Source organism: Bubalus kerabau, chromosome 4 (assembly GCF_029407905.1).
Source record: "Bubalus kerabau isolate K-KA32 ecotype Philippines breed swamp buffalo chromosome 4, PCC_UOA_SB_1v2, whole genome shotgun sequence".
NCBI classification, from domain to species: Eukaryota; Metazoa; Chordata; class Mammalia; order Artiodactyla; family Bovidae; genus Bubalus; species Bubalus kerabau.
Genome location: NC_073627.1, coordinates 17,512,255 through 17,538,054, shown reverse-complemented (window position 1 = coordinate 17,538,054; position 25,800 = coordinate 17,512,255). Strand labels below are relative to the sequence as shown.

Genomic DNA, 25,800 nt, shown 5'->3' with positions numbered 1-25,800 from the left:
AAAATTTATTTATCTATTTATTTATTTTCAGCTGCACTGGGTCTTCCTTGCTTTGCATGGGCTTTCTCTAGTTGCTGTGAGCGGAGGCTACTCTTCACTGAGGTGCACGAGTTTCTTATTGTGGTGACTTCTCTTGTTGCAGAGCACAGGCTCTAGGCATGTGTGCTTCAGCAGTTGTGGCTCACGGGCTGTAGAGCACAGGCTCAGTAGTTGTGATGCACAGGCTTAGTTGCTCTGCAGCTTGTGGAATCTTCCCAGATTAGGGATTGAACCCATGTCCCCTTCATTGGCATGTGGATTCTTACCCACTGTGCCACCAGGGAAGCTCTGATTTGACTTTTTATTAGGAAATCATTCATTCTGCAGGACAAGTATACTTTTAGATGATTTGAAATAATTGGTTTATAATAGCCAGGACATGGAAGCAACCTAGATGTCCATCAGCAGATGAATGGATAAGAAAGCTGTGGTACATATACACAATGGAGTATTACTCAGCCATTAAAAAGAGTACATTTGAATCAGTTCTAATGAGGTGGATGGAACTGGAGTCTATTATACAGAGTGAAGTAAGCCAGAAAGAAAAACACCAATACAGTATACTAACGCATATATATGGAATTTAGAAAGATGGTAACAATAACCCTGTGTACGAGGCAGCAAAAGAGACACTGATGTATAGAACAGTCTTATGGACTCTGTGGGAGAGGGAGAGGGTGGGAAGATTTGGGAGAATGGCATTGAAACATGTAAAATATCATGTATGAAATGAGTTGCCAGTCCAGGTTTGATGCATAATAGGATGCTCAGGGCTGGTGCACTGGGATGACCCAGAGGGATGGTATGGGGAGGGACGGTGGGAGGGGGGTTCAGGATGGGGAACACGTGTACACCCGTGGTGGATTTATGTTGATGTATGGCAAAACCAATACATATTGTAAAATAATTAGCCTCCAATTAAAATAAATAAATTTATATTTTTTAAAAAAGAAATAATTAGCTTGGCCCTTAACATTAATTTTACCTATGAATATTCCATCTTTTCAAAGGAGAAAAAATTGATTCCAGTAACCTACAAAATGTTCTAAAAGACATGGGAATTGAGCTTACAGATAAGGAGCTTGAGCAACTGATGAAAACACTCCCCATTGATGGTAAGCCACGAGAATGTACCATGCCTCCCAGGGAACTTGATCTTATGGGTCAGCATGAGCAGCTCTTAATCTTTTAATAGTACAGTTTTGCCCCAAAATGCCATAAATTAATAGAAAGGCACTTTTGACTTGAGAATAAATTTCATCATTATCTCCTCAAACACAACTTGAGTCATCCCTAAGTGACTAATACTGTCACTTGGGTCAGCATTAGGTATGCAATATGAACAATGAAAAATAATAAAAGAGAAAGAAATAGAAACATCAGTAGAATAAAGCAAAAATATTTTTATGTGTTTTGTAGAGTTGCACTGTAGGAGAGTTAAGCTAATAAATGTCTCTAATACCAAGTAATGGATAAGTTTGCCATTGTGAAAGATATTTATATTCTTAAATGTCAATATTGTGGCTATAAAATAGACTAAATTTTAAAGCACGTCATTAAAATGTAACTTTTTGTAATCATACAATTTATAATTTTTCAATGAATTTTATATCAATTTTCCAGAGATCTGAATTGTACCTTTCCTTACAGCTCATGGAAAGGTATTTCAAAACAGATTGCTGAAGGATGTGAGGAGTAACAAAAGTAAGCAAACATGGTTAGGCCTGTGAAATATCCTCCTCAAGTGTTAAATTCATATCAAGAAACTATAATACTTTATTTTGCTTCTTGTTTTTCTTCTCACATCTGTGTTTTTTCCTGGTAAAAATCTTTACTTTATCTTAGAAGGAAGTTCTCTGTTAGATTGCATTTTTTAAAATTTTTTTGAAAAAAAAATTATATAAACAAATAAAAGAAAGATGAAAGGAAGAGATAAAGAAAAGGAAGGAGGGAGGGAGCAGGAGGAGTAGGAAGGAAGGCAAGAGGGAGAGAGGGAAAAGTTTTGCCATGTATTCCAGATGTGACGACGAATAGAGAAAACAATCTGAGAGTAAGAATTGAGGGGAAAAATATAATCTCTACTTCTTTGTGAAGAGTACTGATTAGTGCTCTCTCCTTATAGTTGCTTAACTCCTATCCCACCTAACAGTTTCCTGAGCAGGTGTGCTTAAGGTTTGAGGAGAGAAGTTCTAACTCTTGCTTTAAACTCTTTAAATTCTAACTCTGCTTGTAAAGAGCTGGAAAAATCTATTGTAGTTTTGTTCTTTTCTTGAAAATATTAGCATTTATACCAGGTTATGATGTCATTCTCTTTTACCAGTGTATATTCATGTAACAGTAATACCTGTTACTGTCTCAAAGAGATATCTGCCGTCTTGTGTTTATTGCAACATTATTTACCATAACCAAGACATGGTATGATGGCTGAATGAATAAATAAAATGAAAATGTGGGGTGTATGTGTGTGTGTGTGTGTGTGTGTGTACATGCAATGGAATATTATTCAGCCATTAAAATAGAAAGAAATCCTACCATCTGCAACACTGTAAATGCTGCTGCTACTGCTGCTAAGTCGCCTCAGTCGTGTCCAACTCTGTGCGACCCCATAGAGGGCAGCCCACTAGGCTCCTCTGTCCCTGGGATTCTCCAGGCAAGAATACTGGAGTGGGTTGCCATTTCCTTCTCCAATGCATGAAAGTGAAAAGTGAAAGTGAAGTCGCTCAGTCGTGTCCGACTCTTAGCAACCCCATCGACTGCAGCCTACCAGACTCCTCCGTCCATGGGATTTTCCAGGCAAGAGTACTGGAGGGGGTGCCATTGCCTTCTCCGAACACTATAAATAGAGAGGGTATAAGTAAATAAGTCAGAGAGAAAAAGATGGACATTTTGTGATCTCACTTACATGTGGTATCTTAAAAAACTGAACTCATAGAAATAGAAAATTGGTAGTTGCCAGAGGTTTGGGGGTGGGGAGGGGAGTGGGTGAAGGTGATCAAAGGATACAAATTTCCAGTTGGAAGATGAATAAGTTCTAGAGATGTAATGTACAGCACAATGATTATTATTAACAATATTGTTAATATTGTATAGTATTTTTGAAAGTTAATAATAGTGTAAATCTTAACAAAAGTTCTCACCTCAAAATTATAACTGTGAGAAATGTGGATGCGTTAACCATCCTTATTTTGGTAATTATTTTGTAGTACGTACATATGTCAAATCATTATGTTGTACACCTTAAACTTGTACAACATTGTATGTCAACTATTAGTATATCTCAATAAGCCTGAATGAGGGGAACCAATAATATGTTAGTTGAAGATAGTAAGTGATTTATGAATTTTTAAAATATTTTAGAATCATTCCAGTTTTCTTCCTTTCTCCCTTTCCTTTCATGTTTTTAAGGAGGAAAGGTTCATGTAAGTAACCTGGATACTGCATTAGAAGCCATGGAGGTCAATCTTACGGAAGAGGAACTTGATCACCTGAAGGATCTTCTGAGTGGTGAGCATTATGGAAAACGTGTGATTTTAAATAGAGGTTGAGTTTGCAGGATTAATTATGACTGTTTCAAAGGTTTGAATTATTTGTTACCCCCCAAAAAAACCTTTGAATAGCTTTCAGGAGAACAACAACACGGCTCCATGTTTTTGTCCAGTTAAAGCCTGTAATCTATTTCTTTACACATTTTGGGCTGGAAATGGGTGCTAGTGAAAGAGAGAGGGGTTATTCTCCTCTGGTTTTTACAAAATAAGATCTGCAATGTGTTTTTTTCACTGATGCTTATATTACAGACATCAATTCGGGCTTTAACCCAATTTGTCCAGCCATTGATTCATGCATTCTTTTTTGGTCACTGTAGCAAAAAAGTATAAAATAATATGTATAGTGTTATTAATTTTCTAAAAAGATATGTAGTATACTTTTGTAAACTAAGGAAAAGTCTGGAAGAATATACAGAAAGCAGTTATTAATGGTGAGGTATGGTAATGACAGTGAGAAGAAGTAAAAAGAGGGACTATTTATATGTTTGTGTATTTTTTAAATTTGTTATGAAAAGTATGTTTAAATTTCTTTAACTCAATTTATTCTGTTTTTAATTTGAGATGGATGCAAATGATGTGTCAAGTGATAGGCCTTTGGCTGAGTGCTTATCCACCATTTAGTTTCAAGAGATTCACTAAACTGACCACTTACATAATTCAGTTCAGTTCAGTTGTTCAGTTGTGTTGGGACTCTTTGTGCCAGGCCTCCCTGTCCATCACCAACTCTCGGAGTTTACCCAAACCCATGTCCATTGAGTTGGTGATGCCATCCAACCACCTCATCCTCTGTCGTCCCCTTCTCCCACCTTCAATCTTTCCTAGCATCAGGGTCTTTTCAAATGAGTCAGCTCTTCCCATCAGGTGGCCCCTAGCAAACATTCCTTACAGATCAGCACGAGTCTCCATCTGTCCGCTGCATCAACACGTGGCAACACAAGGTATCAATCCTTACAAATATTAGAAAAGATGTATAATTTCAAGAAATAAGTGAAAGTAAAGGACTTTCTGAAGGACTGCTTCAATCACACAAAGCCACTGACAAATGTAGACTTGGCAGAGTTAGACCATTTCATAATTGAGGAAGAAAAATTTTACATGAATAATAATGATAGGCCATTTGAAGTAGAATAATTTGGGTTTCAAAGTATTTAAAGGAACCCTTAAAAAACAATCATTTTTTCAAAATTTATTTTTTATATATATTTTTTTCAGAGTTTAAAGTAGTCCATGTTGTTGTTGTTGCTGCTGTTGTTCAGTTGCTAAGTCATGTCCAACTTTTTTGACCCCATGAACTGCAGCATGGCTGGCTTCCCTGTCCTTCACTATCTCCCTGAGTTTGCTGAAACTCAGGTCCATCAAGTCAGTGATGCCATCCAACTATCTCATCTTCTGTCACCCCCTTCTCCGCTTGCCCTCAATCTTTCCCAGCATCAGATTCTTTTCCAATGAGTCAACTCTTCTCATCAGGTGGCCAAAATATTGGAGCTTCAGCTTCAGCATCAGTCCTTCCAAAGAATTTTATTCAGGGTTGATTTCCTGTAGGATTGACTAGTTTCATCTCCTTGTTGTCCAAGAGGGACTCCCAAGAGTCTTCTCCAGCACCACAGTTTGAAAGCATGAATTCTTCGGTGCTCAGCCTTCTTTTATGGTCCAACTCTCACATCCGTACATGACTACTGGAAAAACCATAGCTTTAACTATGTGGAACTTTGTCGGCAAAGTGATGTCTCTGCTTTTTAATACTCTGTCTAGGTTTGTCATAGCTTTTCTTCCAAGGAGCAAGTGTCTTGATTTCATGGCTGCAATCACCATCTGCAGTAATTTTGGAGCCCAAGAAAATGAAGGAAGCCATGAAAGTTAAGTGGTTCAGTCGTGTCCGACTCTTTGCAACCCCATGGACTGTAGCCCACCAGGCTCCTCCGTCCATGGGATTCTCCAGGCAAGAATACTGGAGTGGGTTGCCATTTCCTTCTCCAGGGGATCTTCCCGACCCAGGGATCAAACCCAGGTCTCCCACATTAGAGGCAGACACTTTAACCTCTGAGCCACCAGGGAAGCCCCAGTGTGCAATAATCTCATTTTCTCAGACAATCACATCCCAACACATTTTTAAAAGTCAGCGTTGATTCTATGGGCTATCTATAACCTGAATTTTCTTGAATATTAGGTAAAATAAACTTATATTCATAATTTGAATTTTTATTTTTCAGTAATACATTTTGTAGGTTATTCATTCATTGTTTACTGTTTAATCTTCATTTTAAGTGTATATATTTTCCTTGGTCATCTTATAGTAATAATAACTCTTAGATAAAAACACCCCCTATTCTATGGATTTTTTCCTGAGTCCTTATTATTGTTTTCCCCTGATTAAACTGTGTTTAACAGCCTATAAGAAGGTTGATCTGAAAAAAGTGATGGATAGAATAGAAGATGTTACAGGTGAGAAAGACGTTACCAAATGCATATGATTCTGATTCTTTATACAATTTTCTATTTTCCTGGTACTTGCTATTTCTTTTTAAATTATGCTATTTTCTAGTAAAATGATTGTGATTTGATTTCTAGACTTTGGCTTTGGTTTATCAATGTTTTAACAACAAAACATAGTGTCGCATTTTGTTAGGTCCTATGATCTAATTTTTTCCAAATTAATCTAAAATATTTACTAAAAATGCATGTTAAAGGAATAAAAATAGTTTCATTACTTTTCTGGTAATCCCCAAATAGAAAATTATGAAAATCCATTACCATGTACTGTGTTCTTTTGTGTCTACTATTAATAAAGTTAAAGAAATAAACACTTCAATTTTCTGCCATAACTGTAGCCAAACAGGACTTACTCAACTTAATAAAGTCATTGCTTAGTTAGGGCTAATAATTAAATAATAATAGATTTCATTATTATATAGAATAATTAAATAGTTCATTAAAATCTCACGTTACCATTTCTATTTGTTATTTTTTTTGAAGGAGAGGAAGTTGATGTCAATGACATGGAAACAGTTCTAGGAAATATGGGAATAGAGCTCACAGATAAAGAACTATCAGGACTGGTGAATAATCTGCCAGTTGATAGTGAGTATTTCTAATAAACTGTAGTCATCTAGGGAATATTATTGTTAAATAATATTGTGTGAAAATTTCTGAAATTACCTCTACCTCATTGCCTATCAAAAATAATGTTTGAATCTGTGTTACATAATTTTATTTTTTAATATAAATTTATATATTTTAATTGGAGGCTAATTACTTTAAAATATTGTATTGGTTTTGCCATACATCAACATGAATCCGCCACGGGTGTACATGTGTTCCCCATCCTGAACCCCCCTCCAACCCTCCCTCCCCATACCATCCCTCTGGGTCATCCCAGTGCACCAGCCCCGGGCATCCTAGTATCATGCATCGAACCTGGACTGGCGATTCGTTTCACATATGATAATATACATGTTTCAGTGCCATTCTCCTAAATCACCCCACCCTCGCCCTCTCCCACAGAGTCCAAAAGACTGTTCTATACATCTGTGTCTCTTTTGCTGTCTTGCATACAGGGTTATCGTTACCATCTTTCAAAATTCCATATATATGCGTTAGTATACTGTATTGGTGTTTTTCTTTCTGGCTTACTTCACTCTGTGTAATAGGCTCCAGTTTCATCCACCACATTAGAATGGATTCAAATGTATTCCTAAATGGTGCTGTTATATCTTAAAATATTATCTGTTCCATTAAGTTTTTGTTTGAGAATCAACAATTGCATCATCATGATTCCTATTATCAAGGTTCAATTATATCTTTTATTACTTTTGATTCTACCAACAGATCCAAAATTTAAGTGAAAATGAATAAGAAAAAGAAGGGAATGATCTAATAGGGGAAACTGAAAATGTCACAAAAGAAAAGGAAAAGATGTGTTTCAGTATAGTAGAGTACCAGTATCCTCACTTTATGTAATTTCATTACATGTCAGTAATCAGAAAATGTCTAAGTCAATTCACAAAATATGTCTTACTGAATTACTGGTTTCATACTGTCTAGGAAACTCCACATTGTTCTTCTGTGATCTGAATAGTGCTTTCTCTTACAGAGGGAAAGGTCTATCGAAAAAGGTTGCTGAATGGTATAAAGTTTCTTAAAGGTGAGTGAGAAACCTAATAAAACGCACATCAATCTGAGATCATCATGTTTGGCATTTACACTGTTTCCTTGTGATTAAACAGTAAGCCCTGCCACTCAACACTTGTATTATTTATTTTATAGATCAACCTGTTCTTTATGAGATCATTTCTTATGGTGTAACCTGGAAAGAATATCCATGCTATCCAAATTTTAACATAGGAAGAAATTATCAGAGCCCAAGTTGACAAAAGTAAAGGGAAAATTAGGACATCCTCAGTTAAATTAGCAGCAGAGACTAGTAATCTGACATTCAGACAAAACAAAAAATCACGAAAAACCTAGAAAGTCTCTGAGGAAGTGAAGGTACCAATAAACTGAAAGAGATGGACAGGAAGCAGGCCAGGATGGAGATCAGATCTAAGCAAGATTCCCACTCTTCCATCATTACATACCTCCTTCATGATATCTGTCAAATTCATACAACATTCCTACTACTATTAATATTTTTTATTTTAAATGATTTACTTTTTAACCTGTTTTTTAAAAAATTTTAGTTGTAATGGAAAATCAGCATCCCTTAACATAACTAGAAGTTGACTCTTAAACACAGTGAAAACAAGATAGTATTAGTAATATTGGAATTATTGTCACCTTGCTAAAATTTTCTGAGAAGTTATTCAATAACCTTTAAATATTTATACTGGATATGCTTCTCATGAAGATTAAGATTAAAACAATGAACTCTAATCCTAACTCCATTATTGATTCTTTGTACTCTTGTAAAGATCTCATTAGGCTTTAGTCTTTTGGATGAAAATGATAATCATAATATTACCTCAGGAATTGTTCATTGCTCAAAATTTACATTTTAGAGACATTAACTTTTTCTTATATATCTATTTTTATAAGGAGGGAAGATTGATTCTAGTAAAGTGTACACTGTTTTGGAAAACATGGACATGAACCTCACTGAAAAGGAACTCAAAGATCTAACACAAAATCTGCCAGTTGATGGTGAGCATTTTAGATATCACTGAACCCTACATAAAAAATAGTCTTATATATCTATTTCTAACAGTCAGTTAAAATGCTTGTTTGACACCAAGAAGTATTATGAAAAGCTTAGAAGAAAAACTCAGATTCAAAGAAAGGACACATGCTGACTCTTGCTAGTGTCATGTGCAAATTAGAGAAAGATTTCAGGGTATCTCTCTCTGCTCTTTTTACTCAGCCTTTCCTGAATGGATAGGTTTCACTTAAATCACAGTCCACCTCTTTAGCCACATTTACTAATGCATGGGATCAGTATTTATTGAAAGGGTACTTAATATCAGTATGGCTAGCTTTTGTTTTATCTCTTTTAGTTCAACTAGAGTAGACCTGTTCGCCAATGGCAGCCATCACCATGCCTAGTTACAAAATGCTTTTCTTTGATGAGATCTTTTAAGATCTGTTCTCTTAGCAACTTTCAAATATGCAATACAGTATTGCTAACTATAATCACCATACTGTACATCACATCATCATAGCTTATTTATTTTATAACTAGAAATTTGTATTTATTTGTAACTAGAAATTCACTCCAGGAGATAGAAGACAGGGAAGTCCAGCATGCTGCAGTCCATGGAGTCGCAGAGAGTCAGACATGACTCAGCATCTGAAAAACAACAAAGAAATTTGTACTTTTGAAAAGCTAGCTTTTCTGCAGCAAATGCATGCATGCATGCTAAGTCACTTCAGTTGTGTCCGACTCTATGCAACCCTATGGACTGTAACCTGCCAGGCTCCTCTGTCCATGGGATTCTCCAGGCAAGAATACTGGAGTGGGTTACCATGCCCTCCTCCAGGGTGTCTTCCTAACCCAGGGATTGAACCCAAGCCTCTTAAGTCTCCTGCATTGCAGGCAGATTCGTTACCACTAGTGCCACCTGGGAAGCCTTCTACAACAAATAAATGCTGCTAAATCATCTGCTGTATACAACATTGTTTTCTTATATTCCTTGTTGTATTTCTGTCTAATTTATTCCTTTTCTTACAGTTAATGGTAAAGTTGATCTGGAAAAGGTGATGAATGAAGTGAAACCTTTTTCAGGTGAGTAAGACATTAGTAAAACATATTAAATTGAATTCATACCCTGTATTATATTTTACATAGTGTTTCCTCAATATTATAAGATAAACTTATTAATGTTGATACTTTACATATTTATTATGAAATATGTACACCTTAACTTTTCTTCTTATTTGACTTTGGATTATCTAGGATTCAGCCATGAAAATAAGTGGAGATGTTTGAATAATAAATTATATTTTCTGTTATTTCCAGCAATATTATGCTGGTTTTAACCAGTGTTTAGATCAGTGGTCACAAATTAGACATCCATGAGTTTAATTCATTCTGTAGTCAAGTTTTATAAGATCTGAATTCCCTCACAATAGCTGGCATGTTTTCTTTTTGGACAAGGCATGTGCTGTCCACTTCACTATATCCAGTTTCACTCATTTTTTCTATCTCCAGGCTCCTGCAAGCTTTTGAGTTAATAACTGCTAGTTTACATAGTCAAAATCTAGATAGTCACAGAATATAGGAAGGTGGATATTTTTAGAAAATTTAATTGATAGGATTGCCATAATAATCTCATGATTCAGCATTAAAAACAAAAAAGACTAGATACTTTAAATTACTGACCTATTGCATAATCTAATTTTCTTCAGTGATGTCTTGTCATTAGGCTTAAGAGACTACTCTCTTTATGAAGAATAAAGGAATACATTCTGATTCACTATCTGTAAACACTGTTCAAATATGCAAGAATATGGAAGTGAGGATAACATTAAATGAGCCAGTTTTTAAATTTTTTAGGTAACTATGATGTCCTAAAATTACCATCTGTTAACAATCCTTTTTTTCTTTCAAAGGAGACAGAGTTGATACTAGTAAACTTGAAAATGTTTTGGGAAACTTGGGGATTAAGCTCACATCTAATGAACGCTTGAATTTGCTGGAGACATCGCCAGTTAATGGTAAGATATGTGGGTGCTACCTGGGTTTTTTAGGAAGTCTGATTTTGTGGAACTATTTGAAAAATTCCAAAATAGAGTGAAAATGCTTGAAAACTGTTTAAAAGTTAATGCCTAGTACAAAGAAAAGATTCATTGCTTAGATTAGTATTTAAAAATCATCAATCTAACCCTTTCAGCTATAAATTATAAGTTTTGCCTTTGCTATCAAAGACAAAGTTCATCCCTGAGCCCTCAGGTTGTTAATCAGCTGGATTTGAAAATAGATTTTTTTTTTTAAAGAAGAAGGGTATGTCCCAGATGGCTCAGTTGGTAAAGAATCTGCCTGCTAAGGCAGAAGACACAAGAGTGTGGGTTCTATCCCTGGGTCAGGAAGATCCCCCAGAGGAAGAAATGGCAAGCCATGGAAAATTCCATGGACAGAGGAGCCTGGTGGTAGTCAGATATGACTGAGCACACACACACCACCACCACCAAAAAGAAGAAGAAAGAAGGAGCAAAAGAAACAGGAGTAAAGAGAAAATAAAAAACAACAACAACAAAAAATAGCTATGTGTATTTCTGAAGCATAAAATATATATTTTACCAATAAGTGGATAATTTTGTACATTCAGAAAAAACTGCAGTTCTTAACTATCTAATTAAATGAAATTTTAAAATTTAGGAAAATAAAAAAGGTTTTTAATTTCATAACACAAAGATAACCACTATTAATATTTTGAAACCTTTCCTTCTAGTGCTTTTAAGATAGATAGCTAGATACATATATTCATACATAATATTGTGAGTGTATAAATTTATTTATAATGCTTATTTCTTCACAATTGAATATGTCTTCATCATAGAAACCTTGATAATGCAGGTAAGCAAAAACAAAACCATCTCTCTTCCTACCTCAAAGCAGTAAATAACGTAAAAATTCTGAGGTTTATTTTTCCAGTTCTCCATCTATAAATAGACATCCTTTTTATTTTTGGCAATCTTGTAGATACATTTTGGCAAACATCCTAAAATTTCGTGAGATTGTATTCCTTTAAATAGAGTTGCAAAATATTTTGTTTTGCCGCATTTCCTTCCAGAATATTGTGATTTGAACTCTCACAAATAGTATTTGAGAATGTTATTTTCCTTACATTGTCAATACAGTAAAAAAAAAAGAACATCTCATTATTATGATTAGCTTTGTATTCCTTTACCACTGTGAGTGAACATTTTGGTATATCTGTTATCTATTTGCATTTGGAATGTTCTTCAGGTAAGATTTTCTAAATTCTTTCTTTCTGAAATTAAGAGATGTATACTATCTTTCTGTTTCCTAAATTCTTTTCTTAAATTCATTTCTAAAATATCTTGTTTTTTTATAGCTGATGGAAAAGTGTATCAGAAAAGGTTAACGAAGGGCATAAAATCTCTCAAACGTGAGTAAGAAGCATGCTAAAAAGACTTAATCTGAAACCTTTATTTGCATTGTCAGAATATAACTCCTCCTTTCCTACATAATTGAGTCTTTATTTATACTTCTTTCAGTAGATCTGCATTTTGACAGGTATTTACCAAGTACTTTTCTGTACTAAGATTTGGCAGGAAACTTTCTTAAATTTTCCTAACTCAGCCCCAGAAAAATAAAATTCATTTTAAAATGCAAACAAAAGGTGAAGAATGAAGGCTGTCAGATTAAGATTTAGCTCTAAAGCAGAAACAATTTGAAATTATAGGCAGCAAAAATAATGACTATTTTGCAGAATATTATGTCAGTCACCTCTAGCTCTAGCTTTTCAATATTCCCAACAAAAATTTGGAGTAATTAATTCTAATTTTTATTGTATTAGCTGAACAAGACTGACATTTTGGTGTTTGTCTTGAAAATGTTAATAATACTAAGAAATGAATGAAGTATTTTTATTGTAATAAAATACATGCTCAGTAAAGATGAATGTTAATATACAATGAATGTGTTTTAGAATCATTCAATTTTACTATATTTCTTTCCTATCCTGTATTTAGGAGGCAATATTGATGTCAATAAGCTGGACACGTTTTTAGAAAGCATGGGAATCAAGATCACAGAAGAAGAATTCATGGATTTGATAGAAAAACTACCATATGATGGTGAGCATTGTAATCACTCATACTTTTTCAGGCCTATTGAGTCTTTTTTTCTGTCCATCTTTCAGTTCAGTTCAGTTCAGTCGCTCAGTCGTGTCTGACTCTTTGCGACCCCATGAATCGCAGCACGCCAGGCCTCCCTGTCCATCACCAACTCCTGGAGTTCACTCAAACTCATGTCCATCGAGTCAGTGATGCCATCTAGCCATCTCATCCTATGTCGTCCCCTTCTCCTCCTGCCCCCAATCCCTCCCAGCATCAGAGTCTTTTCCAATGAGTCAACTCTTCGCATGAGGTGGCCAAAGTACTGAAGTTTCAGCTTCAGCAAAATTCCTTCCAAAGAAATCCCAGGGCTGATTTCCTTCAGAATGGACTGCCTGGATCTCCTTGCAGTCCAAGGGACTCTCAAGAGTCTTCTCCAACACCACAGTTCAAAACCATCAATTTTTTGGCGCTCAGCTTTCTTTACAGTTCAACTCTCACATCCATACATGACCACTGGAAAAACCATAGCCTTGACTAGACGGACCTTTGATGGCAAAGTAATGTCTCTGCTTTTGAATATGCTGTCTAGGTTGGTCATAAATTTCCTTCCAAGGAGTAAGCGTCTTTTAATTTCATGGCTGCAGTCACCATCTGCAGTGATTTTGGAGCCCAAAAAAATAGTCTGCCACTGTTTCCACTGTTTCCACTGTTTCCCCATCTATTTCCCATGAAGTGATGGACCAGATGCCATGATCTTAGTTTTCTGAATGTTGAGCTTTAAGCCAACTTTTCACTCTCCACTTTCACTTTCATCAAGAGGCTTTTGAGTTCCTCTTCACTTTCTGCCATAATGGTGGTGTCATCTGCATATCTGAGGTTATTGATATTTCTTCCGGCAATCTTGATTCCAGCTTGTGCTTCTTCCAGCCCGGCATTTCTCATGATGTACTCTGCATGGAAGTTAAATAAGCAGGGTGACAATATACAGCCTTGACGTACTCCTTTTGCTATTTGGAACCAGTCTGTTGTTGCATGTCCAGTTCTAACTGTTGCTTCTTGACCTGCATATAGGTTTCTCAAGAGGCAGGTCAGGTGGTCTGGTATTCCCATCTCTTTCAGAATTTTCCACAGTTTATTGTGTACTGAGATATATTGACACATAACATGGTGTAAGCTTAAGGTGCAGTCTGTTGATTTGATAGACATATATTGCAAAACTACTATCACCATAGTGTTAGCTAACACCTCCAACATACTACATTATTATAATTCTTTTCTAACATTTAAGATCTAGCCTCCAAGCAGATTTCAAGTATACAATTAGTTTTATTAACTACAGCCTTTACCATATAAAATGTAGCATTCTGTACATTAATTGCCAGGAGAAATATCAATAACCTCAGATATGCAGATGACACCACCCTTATGGCAGAAAGTGAAGAGGAACTCAAAAGCCTCTTGATGAAAGTGAAAGTAGAGAGTGAAAAAGTTGGCTTAAAGCTCAACATTCAGAAAATGAAGATCATGGCATCCAGTCCCATCACTTCATGGGAAATAGATGGGGAAACAGTGGAAACAGTGGCAGACTTTATTTTTCTGGGCTCCAAAATCACTGCAGATGGTGACTGCAGCCATGAAATTAAAAGACGCTTACTCCTTGGAAGGAAAGTTATGACCAACCTAGATAGCATATTCAAAAGCAGAGACATTACTTTGCCAACAAAGATCCGTCTAGTCAAGGCTATGTTTTTTCCAGTGGTCATGTATGGATGTGAGAGTTGGACTGTGAAGAAGGCTGAGCGCCAAAGAATCGATGCTTTTGAACTGTGGTGTTGGACAAGACTCTTGAGAGTCCCTTGGACTACAAGGAGATCCAACCAGTCCATTCTGAAGGAAATCAGCCCTGGGATTTCTTTGGAGGGAATGATGCTGAAGCTGAAACTCCAGTACTTTGGCCACCTCATGCGAAGAGCTGACTCATTGGAAAAGACTCTGATACTGGGAGGGATTGGGGGCAGGAGGAGAAGGGGACGACATAGGATGAGATGGCTAGATGGCATCACTGACTCGATGGACATGAGTTTGAGTGAACTCTGGGAGTTGATGATGGACAGGGAGGCCTGGCGTGCTGCGATTCATGGGGTCGCAAAGAGTCAGACACAACTGAGCGACTGAATTGAACTGAACTGAACTGTACATTATATACTCAGAATTTGTTCACCTTATAACTAGAAGTTTGTACCCTTGACCAACATCTCCCCATTTCTCCACCCCCCAGCCCCTGGTAACTCTCCTTCTGTTCTCTGTGTCTGTGGGCTCCGCTTTTATATGTATGTATACATATATGTATGTTTGTGTGGGTGGTATCATATCATATTAATCTCTCTCGGTCTGCTTTGTTTCACTTAGCATAATGCACTCAGAGTCCATCCATGTTATCACAAATGGGAAGATATCCTTCATTATCATGACTGAATAACTATTCATTGTGTATAATACATCATATCTTTGTTATTCTCCCATTGACAGATACTTAGTTTGTTTTCGTATCTTGACTATTGTGAATAATGCTGTAATGAACATGGAAGCACATATGTCTCTTTGAAATTCTGTTTTCATTTGCTTTGTATATATACCCACAAGTGAATTGTTGGATCATATGGTCAATTCAGTTGCTCAGTCATGTCCAACTCTTTGCGACCCCATGGACTGTAGCATGCCAGGCCTCTCTGTCCATCACCAACTCCCAGAGCCTGCTTAAACTCATGTACATTGAGTCGGTGATGCCAACCAACTCATCTCATCCTCTCATCCTCTGTTGTCCTCCTCTCTTCCTGCCTTCAGTCTTTCCCAGGTGGCAAAGTATTGGAGCTTCAGCTTCAGCTTCAGCATCAGTCCTTCCAGTGAATATTCAGGACTGATTTCCTTTAGGATTGACTGGTTTGATCTCTTTGCAGTCCAAGGATCATATGGTACATCTGTTATTAATTTCTTGAGGACCTTCCATGCTGTTTTCCATAGTGGCTTTACCAGTTTACAGTGAGCAAAGGTTCCTTCTTCTCCACATCCTCCCCAGCATTTATCTCTCGTCTTTTGTTAGAATAATAATAGTCATTCTTACAGTTGTGATGTGTCAGCTCATCATTACTTTTGTTACCTATAATTTCAAATTGTTTCTGCTTTAGACCTAAATCTTAATCTGACAATCTTCATTCTTCACCTTTTGCTTTGTATTTTAAAATGAATTTTATTTCCAAGAAAGTTTTCTGCCAAATCTTAGTACAGAAAAGTACTTGGTAAATACCTGGCAAAATGCAGATCTACTGAAGGAAGCATAAATAAAGACTCAGTCCCAACAAACTTAACTCAACTATCCCAACTCAATCCCAGCTCAACCAAAATTGCTCATTTTGGTTTTGTATGTCTCTGATATTTAGTGACGTTGAACTTCTTTTCATTTACATGATGGCCATTGTATGTCTTCTTTGACATACAAAGATGACTGTTCAGTTCTTCTGCCTGTTTTTTTTTTTTAAACTTTACAAAATTGTATTAGTTTTGCCAAATATCAAAATGAATCCGCCACAGGTATACATGTGTTCCCCATCCTGAACCCTCCTCCCTCCTCCCTCCCCATACCATCCCTCTGGGTCGTCCCAGTGCACCTTTTGTCTTGAATCAGTCTTGAATATGCATTGAAAGGACTGATGCTGCAGCTGAAACTCCAGTACTTTGGCCACCTGATGTGAAGAACTGACTCATTGGAAAAGACCCTCATACTGTGAAAGATAGAAGGTGGGAGGAGAAGGGGACGACAGAGGAAGAGATGGTTGGATGGCATCACTGACTCAATGGACATGGGTTTGAGCAAGCTCCAGGAGATGCTGAAGGACAGGGAAGCCTGGCATGCTGCAGTTCATGGGGTCACAAAGAGTCAGACACGACTGAGTGACTGAACAGCAACATTTCTGTATCCCTATGCCGCTGCTGCTGCTGCTAAGTCACTTCAGTCATGTCCGATGCTGTGTGACTCCATAGACGGCAGCCCACCAGGCTTCCCCATCTGTATCCCTATAATCCACCACAATTACTCATGAAAGAATCCACAAATTATCTTTGACTTACACTCCCTCCTCTTTTCCCTTAAAATGAAATCTCAATTTTATCTCTGATACTTGATTCAAAACTCATCATCCTGGCTAAGACTACTGCAGAAGCCTCCTGACTGGTCTGACTTACACTCCCTCCTCTTTTCCCTTAAAACGAAATCTCAATTTTATCTCTGATACTTGATTCAAAACTCATCATCCTGGCTAAGACTACTGCAGAAGCCTCCTGACTGGTCTGTCAGCCGTATTATTGCCTTAAGTTCATTCTGATCACACTAGCCATGATAACTTAATAACTAAGGTGAAAATCTGACCTCAGACTAAAAATCAATGACCCCCTCATAGCTTTTATGTATTGTTTTCCAATATGCCAGACAGTGCTAAGCATTTTAATGAATTTTCTCATTCAATTTATTCATTCATGTATCGTATCTATTGAACACCTGACACCCAGCATTGTCTGCTTCAGCCTTAGAGATACAGCCATTGTTGTTGTTGTTCAGTCATGAAGTCATGTCCTGCTCCTTGCAGCCCCATGGACTGCAGCATGCCAGGCTTCCTTGTCCTACACTGTCTCCCAGAATTTACTCAAATTCATGTCCATTGAGTTGATGATGCCATCCAACCATCTAATGTTTTGTCACCGTCTTCTCCTTTTGCCTTCAATCTTTGGGCTTCCCTTGTGGCTCAGCTAGTAAAGAATCTGCCTGCAATGTGGGAGACCTGGGTTTGATCCCTGGGTTGGGAAGATCCCCTGAAGAAGGGAAAAGCTACCCACTTCAGTATTCTGGCCTGGTGAATTCCACAGACTATACATACAGTCCTCAGGGTTGCAAAGAGTTGGACATGACTGAAAGACTTTCACTTTTCCTAGTATGGGGTCTTTTCCAATGGGTTGCCTCTTCACATCAGGTAGCCAAAGTTTTGGAGCTTTAGCTTCAGCATCAGTCCTTCCAATGAATATTCAGGGTTGACTTCTTTTAGGATTTATTAGTTTGATCTCCTTGCAGTCCAAGGGTCTCTCAAGAGTCTTCTCCAGCACCACAATTTGAAAGCATCGATTCTTTGGCACTCAGCCTTCATTATGGTCTGACTCTCACATCTGTACATGACTACTGGAAAAACCGTAGCTTTGACTATACAGACTTCTGTCGGCAAAGTGATGTCTCTGCTTTTTAATATGCTGTTTAGGTTTGTCATAGCTTTCCTTCCAAGAAGCAAGTGTCTTTTAATTTAATGGCTGCAGTCTCTGTCCACAGTGATTTTGGAGCCCAAGAAAATAAAATCTGCCCTTGCTTCCATTTTTTTCTCCTTGTATTTGCCATAAAGTCTTGGAACCAGGGGCTTACCAGGTGGCTCAGTGGGTAAATAATCCCTCTGTAATACAAGAGATGCAGGCAGACACAGGTTCAGTCCCCAAGTTGGGAAGATCCCCTGGAGGAGGGCATTTCAACTTACTCTGGTGTTCTTGCCTGGAGAATCCCATGGACAGAGAAGCCCGGTGGACTACAGTCCACAGGGCAGCAGTCAGACATGACTGAAGTGACTAAGCATGCACTCACACACAATGGGACCAGAGTCCATGATCTTAGTTTTATAAGTGTTGAGATTTAAGCCAGCCTTTTCACTCTTTTTTACCCTCATCAAGAGGTTCTTAGTTCCTCTTCACTTTCTGCCATTTAGAGTGGTATCATCTGTATACCTGAGGTTGCTGAAATTTTCTGCAGCAATCTTGATTCCAGCTTGTGATTCATTCAGCCCTGCATTTCACATGACGTGCTCTGCATATAAGTTAAATAAGCAGGGTAACAATATACAGCCTTGTCATACTCATTTTCCAATTTTGGACCAGTCATTTGTTCCCCTACATGGATCACAACCTTGTCGTGGTAAAGGGGCTTGTATAACTCAATGAAGCTATGATCCATGCTGTGCAGGGCCATGCAAGAGGAATGGGTCATAATGAAATCTTCTGACAAAACATGGTCTACTGGAGAAGGGATTGGCAAACCTGCTCTAGTATTCTTGCCATGAGAACCACATGAACGGTATGAAATGGTAAAAAGATATGATACCAGAGGGATTCCCCAATGGCTCAGATGGTAAAGAATCTGCCTGCAATTCAGGAGACCTGGGTGCAATTCCTGGGTCAGGAAGATTCCCTGGAGAAGGGAATGGCAACCCAATCCAGTATTCTTGCTCAGAGAATTCTATGGACAGAGGGGTCGCACAGAGTCGAACATGACTGAGTAACTAACACACACACACACGATATTGGAAGATGAACCCCCCAGGTTGGAAAGTGTCCAATATGCTACTAGGGAAGAGTGGAAGACAATTACTAATAGCTCCAGGAAGAATGAAGTGGCTGGGCCAACAGAAAAAGCACTTAATTGTGGATGTGTCTGGTGGTGAAAGTAGTCTGATGCTGTAAAGAACAGTATTACATAGGGACCTGAAACGTCAGGTCCATGAATCAAGGTAATTTGGACATGGTCAAGCAGGAGATGGCAAGAGTGAACATCAACATCTTAGGAATCAGTGAACTAAAATGGACAGGAATGGACAAGTTTACTTCAGATGCCCATTATATCTACTACTGCAGGCAAGAATCCCTTAGAAGGAATGGAGTAGCCCTCATAGTCAACAAGAGTCCGAAATGCAGTACTTGGGTGCAGCCTCAAAAATGAAAGAATGATCTCAGTTCATTTCCAAGGCAAACCATTCAACATCACAGTAATCCAAGTCTATGCCCCAGCCACTAATGCTGAAGAAGCTGAAGTTGACCGGTTTCATGAACACCTACAAGACCTTGCAGAACTAACAGCAAAAAAAAATGTCCTTTCATCATAGGGAATTGGAATGCAAAGAGATACAGTCATAAACAAAACAAATTAATATAAATTTTGTGGAGCCAGAATTTTCATCTTTTTTTCACTGCTGTTTTCCCAGATCGAAACAGTCTGATGTCAAAGTCTAAACTGTTAATTCCAACCAGCCTTTTTTGCCTCATCTTTCCATTCTCTACATGGCATTTTTCCCTTAGGCAAAATTTAAAACCTTTAGTTCACCACACAATTTGCTCTTCATTGCTCCTTTTCCTGGCATTCTTTGTCTTTTTCCAATTATATAAAATGACATAATACCACAAAAAATAGCCTTAAATGTATACCAGTCATATATTATCAGCCATTACTAGGGAAATATGAAGTTAGAAACATGAGTCCAAGACACTTAAAAGACATTTTGCCTAAGATAAACTTTATGATTTAAACAATATTAATTCTCCAGGCCAGGCTTCAGCAATATGTGAACCGTGAATTTCCAGATGTTCAAGCTGGTTTTAGAAAAGGCAGAGGAACCAGAGATCAAATTGCCAACATCCACTGGATCATGGAAAAAGCAAGAGAGTTCCAGAAAAACATCTATTTCTGCTTTATTGACTATGCCAAAGCCTTTGACTGTGTGGATCACAATAAACTGTGGAAAATTCTGAAAGAGATGGGAATACCAGACCACCTGACCTGCCTCTTGAGAAATTTCTATGCAGGTCAGGAAACAACAGTTAGAACTGGACATGGAACAACAGACTGGTTCCAAATAGGATAAGGAGTACGTCAAGGCTGTATTTTGTCACCCTGCTTATTTAACTTATATGCAGAGTACATCATGAGAAATGCTGGGCTGGAAGACGCACAAGCTGGAATCAAGATTGCTGGAGAAATATCAATAACCTCAGATATGCAGATGACACCACCCTGTGGCAGAAAGTGAAGAGGAATTAAAAAGCCTCTTGATGAAACTGAAAGAGGAGAGTGAAAAAGTTGGCTTAAAGCTCAACATTCAGAAAACAAAGATCATGGCATCTGGTCCCATCACTTCATGGGAAATAGATGGGGAAACAGTAGAAACAGTGTCAGACTTTATTTTTGGGGGGCTGCAAAATCACAGCAGATGGCGATTGCAGCCATGAAATTAAAAGACGCTTACTCCTTGGAAAGAAGGTTACGACCAATCTAGATAGCATATTCAAAAGCAGAGACATTACTTTGCCAACAAAGGTCCGTCTAGTCAAGGCTATGATTTTTCCAGTAGTCATGTATGGATGTGAGAGTTGGACTGTGAAGAAAGCTGAGTGCCGAAGAATTGATGGTTTTGAACTGTGGTGTTGGAGAAGACTCTTGAGAGTCCCTTGGACTGCAAGGAGATCCAACCAGTCCATCCTAAAGGAGATCAGTCCTGGGTGTTCTTTGGAAGGACGGATGCTAAAGCTGAAACTCCAATACTTTGGCCACCTCATGCGAAGAGTTGACTCATTGGAAAAGACTCTGATGCTGTGAGGGATTGGGGGCGGGAGGAGAAGGGAACGACAGAGGATGAGATGGCTGGATGGCATCACCAACTCGATGGACGTGAGTCTTAGTGAACTCCGGGAGTTGGTGATGGACAAGGAGTCCTGGTGTGCTGCAATTCATGGGGTCACAAAGAGTCAGACACGACTGAACGACTGAACTGAACTGAACTGAATCCTTATTGTAGATAATGGAGCTATCCTTTAAAGTCCAGGGATCATAAATTTTAAAAGGACAGAACATAGTCAATAGCCTTTATCCAGGCTTGACTTCTTAATTTAAGAACTTTGTAGTTTTTGCTTTTTTTCTGAGTTTGGGTTTATCAATGTCTAAATTTTACTGTGTCTTATAGATGAAGAAGACATCAAAGTAGATACAGTGATGAAAGAATTGAGTACTGTTTTAGGTAAGTAAAATATTTCTTAATTCTTAACTGTGTTTTAATGATATTTCTCCCATTCCTTTTTTCCATTAATTTGCTATTCTAACCTTTCATTAACTAAACATTCTCATTTATCTGCTATGATTACCCATGCTTTTGCAACAGAAATACTAGGAAGATAGGCACACAAGACAAGAATTTCAAAATTGGGGCAATAACTGAGATACTATATATAGACATAATTATTTGAATCTGTCATCAACATCACAATTTTCTGGACAATTATATTAGCCTCATATCATTATATGTAGAATTTTTCCCAACATTATGAGAATGTGTCTTTCATTATAAGAGACAATGTTATGTTTCTAAATCTGGTATTTACTCTCCATAATTCAATAACTGTCCTTAGGGTCTTGATTTTCTAGCAATAACGTATGCTGCTGTACAAACATGTGTTTTGTTTATTTTTTGTAATTTGGATTCATTTGATAATGTTCCATGGCTTGACAACAGCCTTTTCTTAATAGTGTGGAAATATTTGTAGTCCTGCTTCCACAATTTGATTCTCTATCAACCAAGGCCACAAGAAAGACAATTAGGAACTGTCCAGACTTTCTCCTATTCTCTGAATAGGACATGGACTGTATTTTATACTAGGTCAGCCAAGGTGAGACTCAATTTTTTTTTTATTCCCATGAATGAAATGCATTGTACTTGGGAATCTGTTCCACCAGGTATTAGCCATTTCCTCAGAAAAGTTTCTATCCCTTTGGACTCTTTATAAAGAGACAAGATCTACTGAGACTGTTGAAAAGACATGCACTTAGAATCGTCTCTATAAAAGCTGGTTTAAAACTCAGCATTTGAAACACTAATATCACAGCATCAAGTACCATCACTTCATGGCAATTAGGTGGAAAAAAAGTGGAAGAAGTGGCAGATTTTATTTTTGGGGGCTCCAAAATCACTACAGATGGTGACTGCAGCCATGAAATTAGAGACGCATGCTCACTGGAAGAAAAGCTATGACTAACCTAGGCAGCATATTAAAAAGCAGAGACATCACTTTGTAAACAAAGGTCTGTATAGTCAAAGCTATAGTTTTTCCAGTAGTCACGAACAGATGTGAGAGTTGGGCCATAAAGAAGGCTGAGCGCCAAAGAACTGATGCTTTCAAAATGTGGTTCTGGAGAGGACTCTTGAGAGTTCCTTGGTCAGCAAAGAGATCAAACCAGTCAATCCTAAAGGAAGTCAACACTGAATATTCTTTGGAAGGACTGATGCTGAAGCTGAAGCTCCAGTACTTTGGAAACCTGATGCAAAGAGCCAACTCATTGGAAAAGGCCCTGAGAAAGGATACTGAGAAAGACTGAGGGAGAAGGGGGTGACAGAGGATGAGATGGCTGAATGGCATCACTGACTCAATGGACATGAGTTTGAGCAAACTCCGGGAAACAGTGAAGGACAGGGAAGCCTGACGTGCTGTAGTCCATTGTGGTCACAAGGAGTAGGACATGACTTAGCAACTGAACAACAACAAGAACATAACTGGAATTCTTTAAGTTGGCTTGCCAGTAAAAAGCTGAATTATAGAGTTAGGACTGTTCTAACTCTAGTAAAGTGATTGTCTCTAGTAAAATTAACCTTCAATAAGTCTTAATTAGTAGTAAGGGAGATTATGATTGGCTAAGTCAGAGGTATATGAAATTAAACAAGTAAAAAGAAAAACATGACAAGAATAAAAATGTGTGAAAAGTATACCGTGGGGGAGGAGCCAAGATGGCGGAGGAGTAGGACAGGGAGAACACTTTCTCCCCCACAAATTCATCAAAAGAGCATTTAAACGTCGAGTAAATTCCACAAAACAACTTCTGAATGCCGGCAGAGGACATCAGGCACCCAGAAAAGCAGCCCAACTCTTCGAAAGGAGAGAGAAGAAATACAGCTCCATCCACCAGAACATCGACACAAGCTTCCCTAACCAGGAAACCTTGACAAGCCACCTGTACAAACCCACACACAGCGAGGAAACGCCACAATAAAGAGAACTCCACAAACTGCCAGAATACAGAAAGGACACCCCAAACTCAGCAATTTAAACAAGATGAAGAGACAGAGGAATACCCAGCAGATAAAGGAACAGGATAAATGCCCACCAAACCAAACAAAAGAGGAAGAGACAGGGAATCTACCTGATAAAGAATTCCGAATAATGATAGTGAAATTGATCCAAAATCTTGAAATTAAAATGGAATCACAGATAAATAGCCTGGAGGCAAAGATTGAGAAGATGCAAGAAAGGTTTAACAAGGACTTAGAAGAAATAAAAAAGAGTCAATATATAATGAATAATGCAATAAGTGAAATTAAAAACACTCTGGAGGCAACAAATAGTAGAATAACAGAGGCAGAAGATAGGATTAGTGAATTAGAAGATAGAATGGTAGAAATAAATGAATCAGAGAGGACAAAAGAAAAACGAATTAAAAGAAATGAGGACAATCTCAGAGACCTCCAGGACAATATTAAACGCTACAACATTCGAATCATAGGGATCCCAGAAGAAGAAGACAAAAAGAAAGACCATGAGAAAATACTTGAGGAGATAATAGTTGAAAACTTCCCTAAAATGGGGAAGGAAATAATCACCCAAGTCCAAGAAACCCAGAGAGTCCCAAACAGGATAAACCCAAGGCGAAACACCCCAAGACACATAGTAATCAAATTAACAAAGATCAAACACAAAGAACAAATATTAAAAGCAGCAAGGGAAAAACAACAAATAACACACAAGGGGATTCCCATAAGGATAACAGCTGATCTTTCAATAGAAACTCTTCAAGCCAGGAGGGAATGGCAAGACATACTTAAAATGATGAAAGAAAATAACCTACAGCCCAGATTATTGTACCCAGCAAGGATCTCATTCAAGTATGAAGGAGAAATCAAAAGCTTTTCAGACAAGCAAAAGCTTAGAGAATTCTGCACCACCAAACCAGCTCTCCAACAAATACTAAAGGATATTCTCTAGACAGGAAACACAAAAATTGTGTATAAATTCGAACCCAAAACAATAAAGTAAATGGCAACAGGGTCATACTTATCAGTAATTACCTTAAACGTAAATGGGTTGAATGCCCCAACCAAAAGACAAAGACTGGCTGAATGGATACAAAAACAAGACCCCTGCATATGTTGTCTACAAGAGACCCACCTCAAAACAGGGGACACATACAGACTGAAAGTGAAGGGCTGGAAAAAGATTTTCCATGCGAATAGGGACCAAAAGAAAGCAGGAGTAGCAATACTCATATCAGATAAAATAGACTTTAAAACAAAGACTGTGAAAAGAGACAAAGATGGTCACTACATAATGATCAAAGGATCAATCCAAGAAGAAGATGTAACAATTATAAATATATATGCACCCAACACAGGAGTACCGCAGTATGTAAGACAAATGCTAACAAGTATGAAAGAAGAAATTAACAATAACACAATAATAGTGGGAGACTTTAATACCCCACTCACACCTATGGATAGATCAACTAAACAGAAAATTAACAAGGAAACACAAACTTTAAACGATACAATAGACCAGTTAGACCTAATTGATATCTATAGGACATTTCATCCCAAAACAATGAATTTCACCTTCTTCTCAAGCGCACATGGAACCTTCTCCAGGATAGATCACATCCTGGGCCATAAAGCTAGCCTTGGTAAATTCAAAAAAATAGAAATCATTCCAAGCATCTTTTCTGACCACAATGCAGTAAGATTAGATCTCAATTACAGGAGAAAAACTTAAAAAATCCAACATATGGAGGCTGAACAACACGCTGCTGAATAACCAACAAATCACAGAAGAAATCAAAAAAGAAATCAAAATTTGCATAGAAACGAATGAAAATGAAAACACAACAACCCAAAACCTGTGGGACACGGTAAAAGCAGTCCTAAGGGGAAAGTTCATAGCAATACAGGCACACCTCAAGAAACAAGAAAAAAGTCAAATAAATAACCTAACTCTACACCTAAAGCAACTAGAAAAGGAAGAAATGAAGAACCCCAGGGTTAGTAGAAGGAAAGAAATCTTAAAAATTAGAGCAGAAATAAACGCAAAAGAAACAAAA

At 37.7% G+C, this 25,800-nt stretch overlaps 1 protein-coding gene across 1 annotated transcript in view; it reads left to right on the top strand.

Annotated features, from left to right (window-relative positions):
* The first annotated feature begins 1,045 nt into the window (after positions 1-1,045).
* LOC129650794 (uncharacterized) overlaps positions 1,046-25,800 on the top strand; it is a 48,974-nt gene continuing 24,219 nt past the window's right edge. The window contains exons 1-11 of the mRNA XM_055579600.1: positions 1,046-1,154; positions 1,690-1,743; positions 3,445-3,543; positions 6,558-6,662; positions 7,675-7,725; positions 8,616-8,720; positions 9,745-9,798; positions 10,626-10,730; positions 12,092-12,145; positions 12,732-12,836; positions 21,632-21,685. Of these exons, the coding sequence (XP_055435575.1) occupies positions 1,094-1,154; positions 1,690-1,743; positions 3,445-3,543; positions 6,558-6,662; positions 7,675-7,725; positions 8,616-8,720; positions 9,745-9,798; positions 10,626-10,730; positions 12,092-12,145; positions 12,732-12,836; positions 21,632-21,685 (847 nt within the window). The 5' untranslated portion in view covers positions 1,046-1,093. The remainder of the gene's footprint in view (positions 1,155-1,689; positions 1,744-3,444; positions 3,544-6,557; positions 6,663-7,674; positions 7,726-8,615; positions 8,721-9,744; positions 9,799-10,625; positions 10,731-12,091; positions 12,146-12,731; positions 12,837-21,631; positions 21,686-25,800) is intronic.